Here is a 16235-nt window from a genome sequence, read left to right as displayed (position 1 = left end):
AAAGTAAATTACGTCACCATTTTAGCATGATCTTTTCAAGTGTATTTATATTTTTTATACTCAAATCACACATTTTTTCTCTCGATACTTTTTCTGGTGTAGTGCAAAAAACAGGAAATGTGTGTAAAAGTCTCCCTCAAGGCCGACTTTACCAACACCAATGATTTCAAAATAAAAGTCTTGTCTTAAGCTGTGACTTGAGATGTAACTTTAACCCTTTAACACCTGAGATGTTGCCTCTGACGCTTAAATAACACGTTCTTAAACAGCTTCCGCTGCTTTTCTCTGCTTCAGAAATTGCTTGAAATACTTTGATCGTGTTAACTGGTTGGAAAGTTACAGTTATTATGTTATGTATTTATTGAATTTATTCATTTTCTTCTTAAATTTCTAATTTTTCAGTAATTTTGAGCATTTATTTAGGATCTTCCTATGTTTTTATTTTCCATTATGTTACATAAACCACGGTTAAAGATAAAAATAATAAAATGACTCTAATTTATCAGATGTTGTCATATTTTGATCTATTTTGTTAATAACAAATACTTCTTATGATATTGGGTAAAAATTACCCAGAAAAAGTAAAGGTGTAACTTTTATAGCAAAATAGTTCTCAGGTTAATAAAATGACTCTTGAGCTTCCTGGATGGAGTAAAATGTACATTTATTTATTTAGATTTGGAAAAACCAAACTCTAGTCTAGAGAGAAAACTTTTCCTCCTCAATGTTTTGAGTGAAAATAGTCTCACAAACTGTTTGTTTGTCTGCAGCAACACCACGCACAACATGTTCTATTTTAAATTAAGAACAGAGTATTTTAGTCTCAGATATAAACAAATGCTCACACTGAAAAATAATGTCGTCTAATGTCATTTCTGCATCCAAAACGCTACTTATTTAAACTCATTGTGCTTTAATTTGATGTTATTGTACATCAGATTTATTTTCTCCAGCAAAACACAAAGATTTGTGTGTAAATGTCTAAAAATTAAGGATGCCACAATTCTTGGTTTAGAACTGAACCTTTTGTTACACCTTTAAGCATATCTACGTTGAAAAAGTGCTAAATTTAAGAAGGATTTATTATATAACATTTTATTACGATACACCAGGTTTCATATAAGCCAGCGGTCTGCAGCCTTTCACACTAAAAGAACCGTTTAACAGTCCGGATCAAACACAAAAAGGTATTTGGAACATAATAACCAACTTTTTATACAATCTAATTTATTGAAATGACATGATTTAATACAATATCATCAATGAATGCAGCTTTTACCTTCTTATTACTAAAGTGAAGAATCTATTAATAATCAAAGACAACACCCATAAAATAAGATTTGGAAACTGAAAACTACTATTAGTACAAACCAACAGCAGAAGATTTAATTTTGATTAAAAATCTGGAACAGTTTAAAACAAAAACATTCATAAGTTTAAATATACTTACAAACATATGATATGAGCAAATACAGACATATAGGAACATAAAGTGCAGTATTAGCTGTGAAACATGATAAGATTGTTAAACTATAATAATATTATTTTTCGGTAAATGTATTTTTTTGCCTTCTTCTTTTCTTTAATTGTTATTTTTATTACTATCCAGTGTATGTCCCATATTGAATACTATTAACATACATTAATACATACATTTGGTTTATTTTAGACCAAAATACTCCGAATTTATGTTTTTGTGACCATGAAGACATTCCTTTATAAACTGTAACTTTGAATATTCAGACTATGAAGTTATTACAACTGTTATATGAAACTATTGTAATATCCTTTAGTTTTGAAAGCAGCACCTTTCAAAATAAAATCCTCCCTGAGTCAGAAAAGATCTTCCTGCTGAAGCAGATAATCCAGTTACAGATGTAAAAAAGTCAAGTCAAAACCAGCATTTTCTGTCATTAAATCTACTCGGTTGCTTTTTACATCCTTTGTGTCTTCTTAGTGTCACATATAAGCATGACAACATCCATTTACCATTTGATTAAGTTTTCAAATTAAAATCAAAGACAAAAAAACATATTTTTATTTTAATTTGAAAACCAAATTAACCCTTTAACTAGCCAAAAAAAATATCACCTAAAAAAGTTATTTTTTTCTGCTGCTTATTGCCTTGGTATGGAGCCCATAAAGAGACATAAAAAAAAAATAAAAAAAGTTTAAAAAAAAAATGTAAAAATTGATGTCCACCAGTTACTAAGCAGAATTTTTTCTTTTTACTTCAATTTTTTTAGGAAAAAAAGAATGTTCTAGTAAGTAACTGGTGTACACCAGATGGTCCCTGTTTTTTTTAAATAATTGAAGAAAGAAAAAAATAAAAATAAAAAAATACTAACTGGTGCACACCAGTTACTGTCTGTTGCACATCAGTCAATAACTTGTTTTTTTTACTTTTGTTTTTAGGGAAAAAAATGTTTCTTCCATTTTTTTTAACTTCAATTTCTTTTTTTCTATGTCCCTTTAGGGGCTCCGTACCTTGAGGAATAATACAAACAATCAATATTTTGAAAAACACGTTTTCTAAATGTTCTCCACCAATTTGGTTGAGCAGGACGTTAAAGGGTTAACAAATGCTGCACGGATTGTCCAGGATATATTTAAATTGATATAAAATCCATTTATATTCATGTAATTGTATTAAGAACTTCACCTCTGAAGTAACACCGCTGCGCAGCAGAAGAGAAAAACTTCAACTCTTACAGTAAAACTCTGATGGTAAATTCAACTTTTCTCCATCATTTTGCTTTTATCTGATGTGTTTTAGAGGAGTGATAAAACACTTTTGATTTAGTGTCATGTCAGCAAAAAACAGCAAAACAAAACCTTCACATAGTTAATTTTACAATTAAATGTTCAAATTAGTTTAAAAATATAAAAATAAAACATAATTAACTAAAAAAAAATGAACCTGAATTACATATCAATTATTTATTTAAAGTATTAATTTGATCCTGTATAGCCAAACGAGTCACAGCTCAGATAAAAGAGGCTCCAGAGCAGCAGACCTCTGTCAACAGTCATTGTTGTTACTGTCTTGTTAGAAAATTACAGAAATGATTTTGACAAAAATCTTATATTTGTTGTTTTTTTTTGTTTTTTTCGTCGTGTGGTTTGCACCAAATCATCCAGTGTTAAAAAAAAACTGAAAATGTTTAACCTATTTTATCTGTGTACCTGCTGAGAAGAAAACTGACCCAACAAGAAAAGAAAAGTACACACCAGTAATCCACATTGACGGATTTCACTGTATTATTATTGGCTCCAGTTATTCTTTGCTCTTCAAATCTTCATACATGCAACATATTTGTGTAACTTTTCTCACTTTTTACTAAGATCTTGGTGCTAACTTTTAGTAGATGTCCTCTTGATGTCAATAAAATTAAAGTTGTTGCAGCTGAAAACAAAATGGAAACAATCATAAACCAGATTATAGACCAACCGCATGAAAAACTGTTTTTGGTCTTCTTAACATTTTATTGTCGAAGTTCTCTAAAATATAAAGTTAAAGTCGCCCTCTGTTGAAAATCCTGTTTTTTGAGTTTGTAACATGTATTTGTGGCATTTTTCTTCTGAAAGTGAACAAATTTAATATGAAATAATTTTGTTTTAGGATTTTTGAGTATTTCTCTTTTTAAATTGATGTCAATCAAACTGTGGCAGACAGTTTATGTCTTAAAAAGTCATTTTTCATGTTGATCTGAAGTTTCCAAAATCTCCTCTGAGGGGGCGTGGCTTTAGGAGCCCCGCCCCTGATCCCCCTGTCTGATTCTGATAGCTCTGTGTCTCACTAATGTAAATCTTCACGGCTGCTACATAAAAACATCCATCAATCTGGGTAATGTCCAGCCGTATGGTTCTGATCTGGATGTCAGCTGGACGAGGAAGTGAAGATCTTCATGGACAGAACTTCCTCCAAAATCCTGATTCTTTCTCCTTCCAGTTCACCAAAGACTCTTTTAGCTCATTCTCCATTTGTTCTGCATCATAAAGCAGATTTTTTATTTACAGTTGGAAGAAAACGTTGGGAAACAATTTCTCTCTATTTTTCTTATGTAAATTCTTGTTTGATTCAGAAATAATGATGCTATGACCCGTCGTGTTTTGCTGCTCCTTGCAGGGATGGCTACAGAGGTATGGCTACCTTCCCCACACAGAACCGGGAATGTCCGTCCAGCGCTCGGCCCAAACCATGCACTCGGCCATCGCTGCCATGCAGCGCGTCTACGGTCTCAATGTCACCGGGACGCTGGATGAGAAAACCATGGAGTGAGTAACCGCACATGTAACCACACGGTTCTAGCTCCTCGGAGTCTGCACCTGATCTAAACCAGGGGTCCCCAAACTACGGCCCGCGGGCCAGATCCGGCCCACCTCCACATTTGGCCCGGCCGATCAAGACCAATCAAGACCCACATAGAACGTAACTTTTTATTCCACCCTTCTGCAGTCTGAACAGACGGGAGAGAATATTTATTTGTTTAATAACAAACTTTAAAGCATTTACACTATAATGACTCACTTTTTCTTTCCTTATTATTACTTTTCTTCTGTTCGTATTTTGAACGCCTATAGCTCTTCAGCTCTTTCAGTTATTGAAATATTCAGCTCTTTTAATGCTAGCTTTTTCGACTGTTTTTGTAGCTGCTGAAGATTTAGAAAAGCAATACTTTATTCATCCCAGGCTGGGAAATTAGGCTTTTATTTTTATTTCTAGGCTATTTTGGGGTTTAACTAATATTTTAGCCACAGGCTAGCTGTTTTGGCTAATTTAGGCTTTTATCATTTTTTAGGCTAATTAGGAGTTTAGCTAATAGTTTACAATAGCTGTTTAGGCTAAATTGGGGATTTTATCCGTTTTTTTTTTTGTTTTTTTTGACTAATTTGTTATTAAGCAATAATGTTCAGCTACATGCTAGTTGTTTTGGCTACTTTTGTTTTTTTCTCATTTCTTTGGCTATTTTGGAGTTTGGCTAATCTTCTGGCTATTTGCTTATTTATTTTGTTAAATTAGGCATTTCACCATTTTTTTCCCGGCTAATTTGGCATTTAGCTCAAATTTCAGCTACATGCTAGGCGTTTTGGCTAAGTTTGGCTTTTTCCTCAATTTTTTGGGCTATTACGGAGTTTAGCTAATCTTTCAGCTATATGCCAGCTATTTTGGCTAAATTAGACATATAAACAGTTTTTTTAGGCTAATTTGGCATTTAGCTAAAACTTTCAGCTACATACTATGTGTTTTGGATCATTTTTGGCTTTTTCTAAAGTTTCTAGGCTGTTTGGAGTTTAGCTAATCTTTCAGCAATATGCTAGCTGTTATGGCTAAATTTGACATCTTATCTTTTTTTCTTGCTAATTTGGCATTTAGCTAATATTTCAGCCGCATGGTAGCTGTTTTGGCTAATTTAGATTTATTCTTAGTTTTTTAGGCTAATTTGGAGTTTAGATAATACTTTAGCTAGCTATCAACTCCACGTTTTGAACTGTCCGCTTTGCGTTTTTAGCTATCAATTTCAGCATCTTCAGCAGCCAAATTCAGCTTAAAGCATTCACACTAGCATTATTCCAGGTATTGCTCTATTTCTAGTTTTTTTTTAAATATTTTAGTATATTTTATTTCTATAATAATTACAGGAAGTAATAATTTGAAATGTGGCTATCTTTGGCTTTCTTAAAAAAATGTAAATGTTTATGTTTAGGCTGTGAGTGTTACACTTTTTCTGTTAGCCTACATATCGACCCGGCCATTCATTAGAGATGAAAACAGTTATGTGGCCCCACAAGACAAAGTTTGGGAACCCCTGATGTAAAAGGCTGCAGAAATGTCAATAAAGACAAAGGTAGAAATGTTTATTTGACCCCCTCCCCTCATGACCTCACCTCTAACAGTCCCAGGTGAAGGTTTTAACACTTTTCCCTCTTCTCATTTTGCATGGTGATGCAGTGATATCACATTAAGGTGAGAACTTTGCCTTTGTATGGTGTCTGTTCCGTAGTTGTGCTACCTGATGTGGTTCAAAACACAAGCAGTAGTTTAGCAGTCCTTTGCATTTTGCCGCTCTGACTCGTCAGGAAGAGAACCGCTGAGTTCACTTCCACGCTGTGTGTTGTCTCGTGTTTAGAAGCTCCGATTTAGACCGCCGTTCATTCTTCTCCTCCTCGTCTCTTCCCAGGTGGATGCAAAAACCGCGCTGCGGCGTTCCGGACAAAATCAAGAGTGCGGCGAGGTCGCGGAAGCGGAGGTACGCCCTGACGGGCCAGAAGTGGCAGCGGACGCACATAACCTACAGGTGAGGAGCAGAGGAGGCGGTTGCCATGGAAACCATTGAACCAGGAATCCGTCTACTGATAAGTCGGTGTTAATTTCTCAGCTGTGGCCCCCCCCATCTCTCGTGTGGGATGGCGTGCTCTTTTGTTGTCATAGGGACTGAGCGAACACGTCACTGGCGGTGCGGAAGATAAAAATACGGCGCCAGTGAATGTTCTCACAGATAAACAGGTAAATTACGAGGGCGCTGGATCATTCCTGCAGTGTGTAAACAGTTCTAGAGGCTACATTTCATAACTTCTATTAATTCTTTATGTCCTTTATGGAGAGAAATAAGTATCACCCTGATTTATGCCTGCGTAATTCTTGATTTGTTACTCATAAAATCCATTATGTGTATAAGAACAAAATTTACAAAATTCAAAAAAATACAAGATACAGTTACACATGAAGAAATTAATATTGCAGCAGCTTATGTAAATTTTTAAAATCACAGGGATTTTTAAACTGAGGTTTTTTGTGTGCTTAACAAGTGATTTTGGGGGATTTTTAAGGATTTGTGAGTGTAATTAGTTTTAAGCTGTTATAATTTGAATGTGTTCATGTGCAAATTGTGTTTTGTATTTTTTTTTATTTTGTAATTTTTGCACTTATGCACATAATGTATTTTATGAGGTACAAATTAGGAATAACACAACCACAAACCCAAAGTTACGCACAAATTAAGAATTACGTACGCACAAATCCAAAGTTAAGCACAAATCAAGAATTTCGTACACACAAATCCAAAGTTACACATGAATCAAGAATTTCACACAAATAAAAAGTTACTCACAAATCAGGAATCACGCACGCATAAATCGGGGTGAAACCTATTTCTCTCCATAGTCCTTCAGCCGTGGAGGTTAGGTTGAAGGCTCCTCTCCTTAATCTCAGCAGAAATATTAAAACCCATATCTTATCTGGCAAGATTAAGCCCCGAATTTTAATAGATTCTGAGGAGAAACAATAAATGGGCCGGCAGCTCGGCTGCAAATTGACAGGTTACAGCAGTAATAGATGACAACGCTGCCAATGTATTCAAATCCTTCCTTCCTTCCTCCCTGAATTTGAATTGATGAGTCACCTTTCCTAATGGAATGTCAATCAGTGCTGCTGCTGCTGCACTTTCCTCATGAAAATGAGTGGAGGAGAGGAAGAAGATTTCCCTCTCCGCTCTGCCTGCCAGACACTGATAAGAGTGTTGTGGTTCAGGTTCAGCCAAAGCTGCTAGGATTTAAATAGTTGTGTCAAGTACAACATTTTTCTTCATTCTGAAAAAGACATGCTCATTTAAACTTAATGAGATAACAAGAGTTTGTTTGGTTTTTTAAATGCTGCGATTGTCTTCGGCTCCTGTTGTAGAGCTTTTCTGTCTCCGAGCAACAACTTAACACACTCGTGTCAAAGTCGAGGCCCAGGGGTCGATGTTATCCTGCGCTCATTTCAGACGAGTATATTTTGACAAATTTTATTTTTGTGGAGAGTACAATATTGAAAGTTGTTTAAGGTTTAAGTTGATTTATTCTGGAATAATAGTCCTGCCTGTTTTATTCATAATTATGTTAAAAGTTACAGTTTTAAAGTTTTAAAATTTGACATTCTGTTAGCTTTTTTTTATTTTGGCATTTACCAAGATTTTTAGGCTGTTTTGGAGATTAGCTAATATTTTAGCTACATGCTAGCTGTTTTGGCTAATTTAGTTTTTATTTTTATTTTATTTATTTATTTATTCATTTTTTACAGTTTTTTTTGGGGGGGGGGGTTGAAGTTTAGCTATTTTTTCAGCTACATGCTAGCTGTTTTGGCTAATTTGTTTTTTTTAATTTAATTTGATTTTTTTTCCTTTTACACTTTTTGAAGATATTTTGAAGTTTAGCTTATATTTAAGCTACATGCTAGTTGTTTTTGGCTAATTTTTTTTTTCTTTTTTTAACAGTTGTTTAAGGATATTTTGCAGTTTAGCTTTTTTGTCAGCTACATGTTAGCTGTTTTGGCTAATTTAGGCTTTTCTTTTAAAGTTTTTTAGGCTGATTCGGAGTTTAGCTTATATTTCAGCTACATCCTAGCTGTGTTGGCTTATTTAGGCTTTTTTTGGAGTTTAGCTAATATTGAAGCTACATTTTAGCTCTTTTGGCAAATTTGGGCTTTTCTTTTTAAGTTTTTTAGGATTTTTCAGATTTAGGCTAATAGATTATTGTTTATGTAATATGCAGTAATGATTACTGAAAAGTTTACAGTAATACAATGGTATTAATTTTCTTTACTGATTAATATAAATGATTTGTCGTGGATGCTTTGAAACTTGATTACATTAATGATATTACTGATCCTTAATAGCCTGATTTTATTAATATTTGATATTAAGTCCTGAACCGGATATTGATAATTCATGTAGAGAAAATGGTATGGTCGAGTCGGGGTGGGATTATATAAGTTCGCTTCCTTCCACTCCCTTTCAATGATCTACTTGTGATTTATTAAGTGATATGTTATGTATGTATTATGACCTGATTGCTTGAAATAAACCATTTCATTCATTCATTCATTCATTTCAGCTATAAGCTAGCTGTTTTGGCTAACTTACAACAAACTTTTTTGTTGTTTAGGCTAATTTGGCATTTAGCTAGTATTTTATCTGGCAATCACCTTCAGAGTTTTTAGCTCTCAGTTTCAACATCTTCAGTGACCAAATTCATCTTACAGCATTCACACTAGGATTATCACAGGTAATGCTATATATCTAGTTTCAACCCAGTCTCAGTACATATTCCACGATTTGGGAAATACCGTGTATAATATACGCCAAAACCGGTTTTTGCATGCATATAATCCGCGCGGTCCTAAACGTGTTAAAGTCTGTTTTCCACGTTTGACACGTCCCCTGGTGGAGGCGTGAGCATCACAGACAGCCCCACAAACGAACAATTTGCTTTTCTAACCCTAACCATAACCGTAATCCTAACCTTAACCAGGAACGACGTCATTTAGAAAAGAGCCGGAGGATTTCTGACCACGTGATCAAAACGAAACCTAAAAACTCGTGTTTATTGTACGCCGGCGCCACCTATTCTCAATCATTGCGTATCATATGCACGCAAAAAGCGTGTTTGGCGTATATTATACACGGTATTTCAGAGTGCAAAGTCGTGGCATATGTACGCATTTTAGTGCGACCGTGTTGCTAGTTTATAATTATGTTAAAAAGTTATGGTTTTAAAGTTTTGTAAATGTAGTTTTGTAGTGTTCAATAAATGTTTATCTCGTTCGGCCCGTGACCTAAGGTGTGATGTGGATTTTGCTCCCCTGTGTGATTCAGTTTGACACCCCTGACTTAACAAAATTTCTCTTTGTGTTTTTGTTTGTTACCTCAAGCATCAAAAATGTCACACCAAAGGTGGGTGCTCGGCAGACTCACGACGCCATCCGGCGGGCCTTCGACGTGTGGCAGGGCGTGACTCCCCTACGCTTTGAGGCCGTCCCGTACATTGCCCTGGAGACGGGGAGGCGGGACGTGGACATCACCATCATCTTCGCCTCAGGGTTTCACGGCGACAGCTCACCGTTCGATGGGGAGGGAGGATTCCTCGCTCACGCCTACTTCCCCGGCCCGGGCATTGGAGGGGACACACACTTTGACTTGGACGAGCCTTGGACCCTCGGGAACCCCAACCATGATGGTGAGGAAGCAGAAAAGGTCTTTTGATCTATTTGCAAAGCAAGAGGTCTTTTAGTCATAATTATGCAGTTTTAGCCAAAATCAGGACATAGTTTCTGCAGAGAAGCAGCAGTTCTTTAGAAATTGGCCTCTGAGTTGTGGGCGGGACCATTGGCACAGAGTAACCCCGCCCCCTGTTCCATTGCTGAGAGATCCGCCCAGCGTGTTTTCTGTGTCACAAATATGATCTTTTCCAAACGCCATTTTTTTGGTCTGTTCCTGATTCACAACAATTTGGATAAAGAAATAATCAGAAATGTAATTTAATCTTTATTTATCATCAGAAAAATGCCTCAAGAACATGTTAAAACACAATTTTCGAACGCTGTCTGGTGGATAGCGCCATCGTTTTACATCGAGAAGAGCCTGTTTAACCCGATAACACTGGAGATGTCGCCAGTGAACCTGAAATAAAACACGCTCTTTGACATGGTCTAAGTCTTTGATCATTTATGCGATCAAATCAGATCCAGTTCTGCACTGATGAAGGCCGGATGTTTGTACCAAATTTGTACCAATATGTAATGCCTAGAAGGTAAAAAGTCAAGAACTTTGAGGATGGAGAAACTCTAGAGAACGTTTTCAGGATTTCGCTTTAAATTATTTAAAACAGTCGGGTTTTTTATGCTTTTTATGTTGTTTATGTTACTGATGAACAAAACAAAAACAAGTTTAAACAGACAAACAGGATTTCTTTATCTCTAAATCTTTGTGTTTCTATCAGTTTTGTTTATTCTGAAGCTTTTTTTCGGGACACAACAAGATTCTTCCCATCACATCCAACTCATTCATGTTAACGGTCGCGTGTCAAAACTCTTTCCTAAAACGGTTGAGTCGACAACTAAATTGAAAAACTCAAGCTAGCAAAAGCAAACATATTTGGAAAGTTTCTTTTAGCAGAAAAGATCCAGAGAGGAAACAGAAGATGAGCCTTAAACTTCAAAATAAAAGATATAAAAATCTTTACTCCAAATATGGATTTATTATGACCGTTGTTCCCACAGACCATAATAATAATGATGCACAATATTCAGCAATTGAATGTCTGATGTTACAAAGATGCTGCTAACATAGTTTTTAAACATTATTATTACTATTTTTAGAAATTACCAGTTTTTTGGCCTTTTTGTTTTAATTTACACATCACTCCTTTAAAAGCTGAAGCTGGCGTCTGATTTTCTTGCTTCCATTTTGACAGGACTTTATGGATTAAAGGAAATCTGTGTGAATTAATTAATTTTCTGCATCTGTAAAATTACCTGCATGAGACCCAATCAGGCAAATTTCCTTTGTGATTTTGGGCTATTTAAATAAAATAAAATTGAATTGAATTAATCTTTCAGGGTACCAATGTGCTTCTTATTAAAGAAAAACAAAAAGAAGTCAAAAGTCAGGCAAATTAGGAGCAAAATTCAAAACAGCATCAAATTCCAAAAGCAACAACTTACATAAAAGATAAATAATAATGTAATAAAAGAGTAAAAAAATAAAAAGCATTAAAAGTGATTCTAAAAAGGTAAATTAGATTACATTTTAGTGATTCTCATACAAAATGATGTGTCCAAATTAAGTTTAAAGCTGCAGCAGATATTTTATGAATGAAGATAAACTTTACTCTTAAAAATTAAGGGAAACTTTAACCTAAAAAAGAAAAAAATGGACCCTCACTTCATCATCGTCCACATTGTCTGACATTAAACCGATCTGAAAAAGATTCCACTGGAGAGGACTGAGAGGAACAGAAGATGGATGGAAGAAAAAAGAAATGGAGGAACGCCAAGAAAAGAGCAGTCATCTGGAGGAATGGAGGACGGATGGCGAGCAGATCGTTGGAATACAGATGGCTCGGCAGGAGGGCCTTATCACAGAGATGGTATCACGGGGCAGAAAGAGGGACGCTTCTGCAAAAACAAAGAACTCTGAGATGTCTTTGATGCACTTATGCTCTGTAAAGATGCATCACCCATCTGTCAGAGCTTTATTTTTTTCATGATAAGCTCTTTAGTTGACAGGATCGAAAGCCCTGCTATTTTCAGACGATGCTTGCTGGCAAATGATTATGGTTGTTCAGTTTTATGTTGAGTTTTTTTTTTTAGCTCAGTGGTTGAAGTAGGGCAGCTCAAAAATGAAAATAAAACACCTTGCTGAGCCACGCAACCAAGCAGGCTTTAATTATTCCGCCTGCAGGGTGTCGCGCTCTCAACACCTCCATCAGGCTGCTTTATTATTATCCACACGCTAATATTCTTCCGTCTGGAGGTGAGGAGGGTTAGAGCGGCCTGCCACCCATCAGCTCCCTTCACTTTTTCTGCTCTCTAATGGGTATAGTCTCCCGAGTCAAGTTCAAGTCCCCCGTGCCACATCCCAGCTTGGCGTGCTGCGGCTGATTGTGAGCGCTCCTGTGTGTCGAGAAGGCTGTGCCATCTTTAATGGGCTCTCACAGCAGTGCGAGTGTGATTGTTGCATGCTGACATGTGCGCTAATGGTAGCTGCAGCCTGTCTCCAGGGAGTCCTCGCGGGAATTTCTTTTGGTTCAGTGGAAGAGGCTGGTCGGGTCAGATAAACGGGGAGTGCAACCTTTCAGCTGCTGGCTGGGGGTCAGCTGGAAAGACCGGATGTTGCCCTGGAAAGGGCAGTATCCTCCTGAGAACGGCTCCAGTCACAGGTGGAGCTCAGGCGGGGGATTTTATTCTAGATCAGGGGTGTCAAACTCAATCGCACAGGGGGTCAAAACACACCTTAGATCACGGGCTGAACAGGATAAACATTTATTGAACACTCTAAAACTACATTTTTAAAACTTTAAAACTGAAACTTAGATATAAAACTGAATTAGATATACAGTATTACCTGCTAGTGTGAATGCTGTAAGCTGAATTTGGCTGCTGAAGATGCTGAAATTGATAGTTAAAAACGCTGAAGCTGATAGCCAGCTAAAATGTTAGCTAAATGCTAAATTAGCCTAAAACAACAACAAAAACTTAGATTAGCCAAAACAGCTAGCATCGTGTTCAAAAAACAGCTAACTTCAAAATAGCCTTAAAAACTGAAAAAAGCCTAAATTAAACAAAACAGACAGCTTGTAACTGAAACATTAGCTAAACTCCATAATAGCCTGAAAAAAACTTTGTAAACGCTTGTAGAATGCCCATTTTTAAAACTTTAAAACTGTAACTTTTTAACATAATTATGAACTGGATATATAGCATTACCTGTGATAATGCTTCTGTCAATGCTGGAAGCTGAATTTGGCCGCTGAAGATGCTAGTGCTGATAGCTGAAGATGCTGAAATTGGTAGTTAAAAGCACTGAAGCTGATAGCTAAAAAAACGCTTAAGCTGATAACTTAGGTTAGCCAAAACAGCTAATATGTAGCTGAAAACGCTGGAGCTCATAGCCATATAAAATATTAGCAAATGCAAAATTAGCCTACAAAACAAACAAAACAACTTAGGTTAGCCAAAACAGCTAATATGTAGCTGAAAAAAATAGCAGAACTTCAAAATAGCCTAAAAAAACAAAACAAAAAAGCCTAAATTAGTCAAAACAGCTAACGTATTAGCCTAACTCTACAACAGCCCAAAAAACATTTTTAAAAACTGTCTAAATTATCCTACAGATTGTGGAATGTCCGCCCTTTACGCTTCACCGGACTCGCCTGGTAATGTTGAAGCTTTTAAGAAACGTCTGAAGACACTGCTTTTTAAAAGCGGTTTTAGTTAATCGTGCTGTCTTAGTTATTGTTTTAATCTGTTTTATTTTTTCTTGTTGTTTTACTCTGCAAAGCACTTTGTGATTTTATCTGTGAAAGTTTATATATAAATTAAGTTTACTTACTTACATACAAAACAGCTAGCATGTAGCTGAAGTTTTAAACTAGCTAAAATATCTTAGTAATTACCAAATTAGTCCAAAAAGCTAGTTTAATGCCAATTTTGAACCTTTAAAATCGGAACCTTTAAACATAATTATGAATAATAAAAAGGCAAGAATAATATTCCAGAATAAATCAATTTAAACCTTAAATATCTTTCGATGTTTTACTAAACATAAAAATATATTTTGTCAGAATTATACAAGTTAAAAATGAGCACAAGATAACATCGGGTCAATAATAACAATAAAATAAAATGATCTGGATCCGGATCACATGTGCCCTAGATCAAGCTGAAATGAAACATAAATGGTGTTTTTGTTTTTTTCCTTTGTGTGCATTGTTGAATGTGCTTTGAAACAGACACAGTGTTCATCTTCATGGAGAAGAGATAATAAAGTGCTCTTGTTACGCAGTTCACTTCCAGTGGTCTTTAATTATAACTTTTTCACCTCATTGCCTTGGAGGAGGTTTCCTCCGGAGAGGAGCCAGTAATCTGTTAATTGTTTGGAAAAAAATATATACCGTCAATTATTCATGCAGGGATTCTCCTAAAAAAGAAAACCTCAGACGTTACAAGACTGTAAAACATTTAGAAAACAGGAATAAGACTCAAAAGAACCCTAATGACGAGGAGATAAAGGCTGACATTTAGAATCCGGTTAATAACGAAGTATTTTCTGCATCCTTTCTGAGGTTAATTTGCACAGGGCTGTTGGGTTTTTGGAATGATGTATCTGAACCCCAGAATGCACAAAACTCAGATTGAACGAGCAAAGACTGCATTTCAAGAGGACGTGGCAAACAGGGGGAGGTACTGAGACAGGCCGAGCCAGGTTGGATCAGGCAGATTCTGCAGATCAGGATCAGATTGAGCTGGAACGAACAGAACAGGTTCACATTTTAAGGCTTGCAGGCCATACTCAGTGCAGCCATTGCCCTCGCCACTGGCTGAGTGGCTGCTACTCGCCTCTCACTCTCCTCTTCCACCACCCTGGTCAGAGCCGAACGTGACACATTTATGAAAAAACACTTTTTTTTAAATGGCTGCTTTTCTTTTGGTTTAGCTCCATAGCAACCATTGAATTTTTTGGTCGTCTGGGGTTAACAAACAGGTTGATGTAATTTTTAGAAGAATCTGGAAAAGTAAATTTTTGGATTTCCTTGGCAACGGAGGAATTTGCCAATCGCACCCACGTTCTTAAATATATTCGCATCATTTGTCATATCCTTTCATTCAGCTTAACCCAATGACTCATTAATTATATTTTCACAATATTACACTAAAACATGTGTGAGCAACAGGAAAACGCCACTTTTGCAAAGATAGCTACGCTAACGACGTTCAAAATCTAAAAACTACAAATCCAATATTTGTAGTAGTTTTCCAGTGATGCTTGAGGAGTTAAGAGGTGATAAACTGAAATCAATTGAAGGAGTTTAAATTTGTAGAAGGAACTGAAGGTGAATTAAAAAATAAAAAAGGTCAAGATGGCGGCCTTTTCCTGAGGTCAAAGGTCACCAAAGCTTCAATTGTGGTTGTAAACTAAATCTGGTGCTGACAGAAGTAAGAATATAGATTAGTTTTACAATGAAAATGTGAAGCTTCATGTGCACAGAAACGAACTGCTAAAAGGAAATAATTAATTCTAAAACAGAAAAAATGTGAATTAAATGGATAAAGATGGCTTTCTTTTTTAATAAAGTTGCTTTCTGTACAGATGAAAATGAAGACTTATATCTACACTGACAGAAATCATTTATTTCTTCTCTTCTCCGTCAGTAAATCTAGGACAGTTTTCTATAAGCTACGCTTCATTTTTCTTCTGCCCAGTTTAATTTTGTTCTTTCTGTCCCACTTTACTCCAAAATGTACCGTTAAAGATCCATCTTTCTCCTTCCTTCCAGGTAACGATCTGTTTTTGGTGGCGGTTCACGAGCTGGGCCACGCCCTCGGCCTGGAGCACTCCAACGACCCCACCGCCATCATGGCGCCGTTCTATCAGTACATGGACACGGAAAACTTCAAACTACCTCACGATGACCTGCAGGGCATCCAGAAAATCTATGGTACGGATTCGGAGAAAAAAAGAAAAACAACAAAACTGTGAAAATGAGTCACTGTTGCTGTTTGTGTCAGTCACGATGACCAATACCCACATTTGTCAGCTGCTGGAGGAGCGAGGCAGCCTGTGTTTTTCAGACACATGAGTCGACGCTCAAGCTGCTAAAGATGAAAACAGTCACCAAAACCCAAAAAAACTTCATAGAAAGGCTGCTGACATGTTTCTGCCTTTGTAGGACCACCAGACAGAGCTCCACATCCC

At 36.3% G+C, this 16235-nt stretch overlaps 1 protein-coding gene across 2 annotated transcripts in view; it reads left to right on the top strand.

Moving 5' to 3' along the window:
- mmp16b (matrix metallopeptidase 16b (membrane-inserted)) overlaps positions 1-16235 on the top strand; it is a gene marked incomplete in the record, with an annotated part of 32009 nt that overhangs the window by 3246 nt on the left and 12528 nt on the right. Inside the window, 6 exon segments of one of the 2 annotated variants that reach the window (XM_024273583.2) lie at positions 4130-4278; positions 5954-5968; positions 6183-6299; positions 9692-9996; positions 15817-15978; positions 16210-16235. In XM_024273583.2, the coding sequence (XP_024129351.1) occupies positions 4130-4278; positions 5954-5968; positions 6183-6299; positions 9692-9996; positions 15817-15978; positions 16210-16235 (774 nt within the window). 2 annotated transcript variants of the gene reach the window in all.

The sequence above is a fragment of the Oryzias melastigma genome, linkage group LG17, assembly GCF_002922805.2.
Source record: "Oryzias melastigma strain HK-1 linkage group LG17, ASM292280v2, whole genome shotgun sequence".
NCBI classification, from domain to species: Eukaryota; Metazoa; Chordata; class Actinopteri; order Beloniformes; family Adrianichthyidae; genus Oryzias; species Oryzias melastigma.
This window is presented reverse-complemented; position numbering and strand designations above follow the sequence as displayed.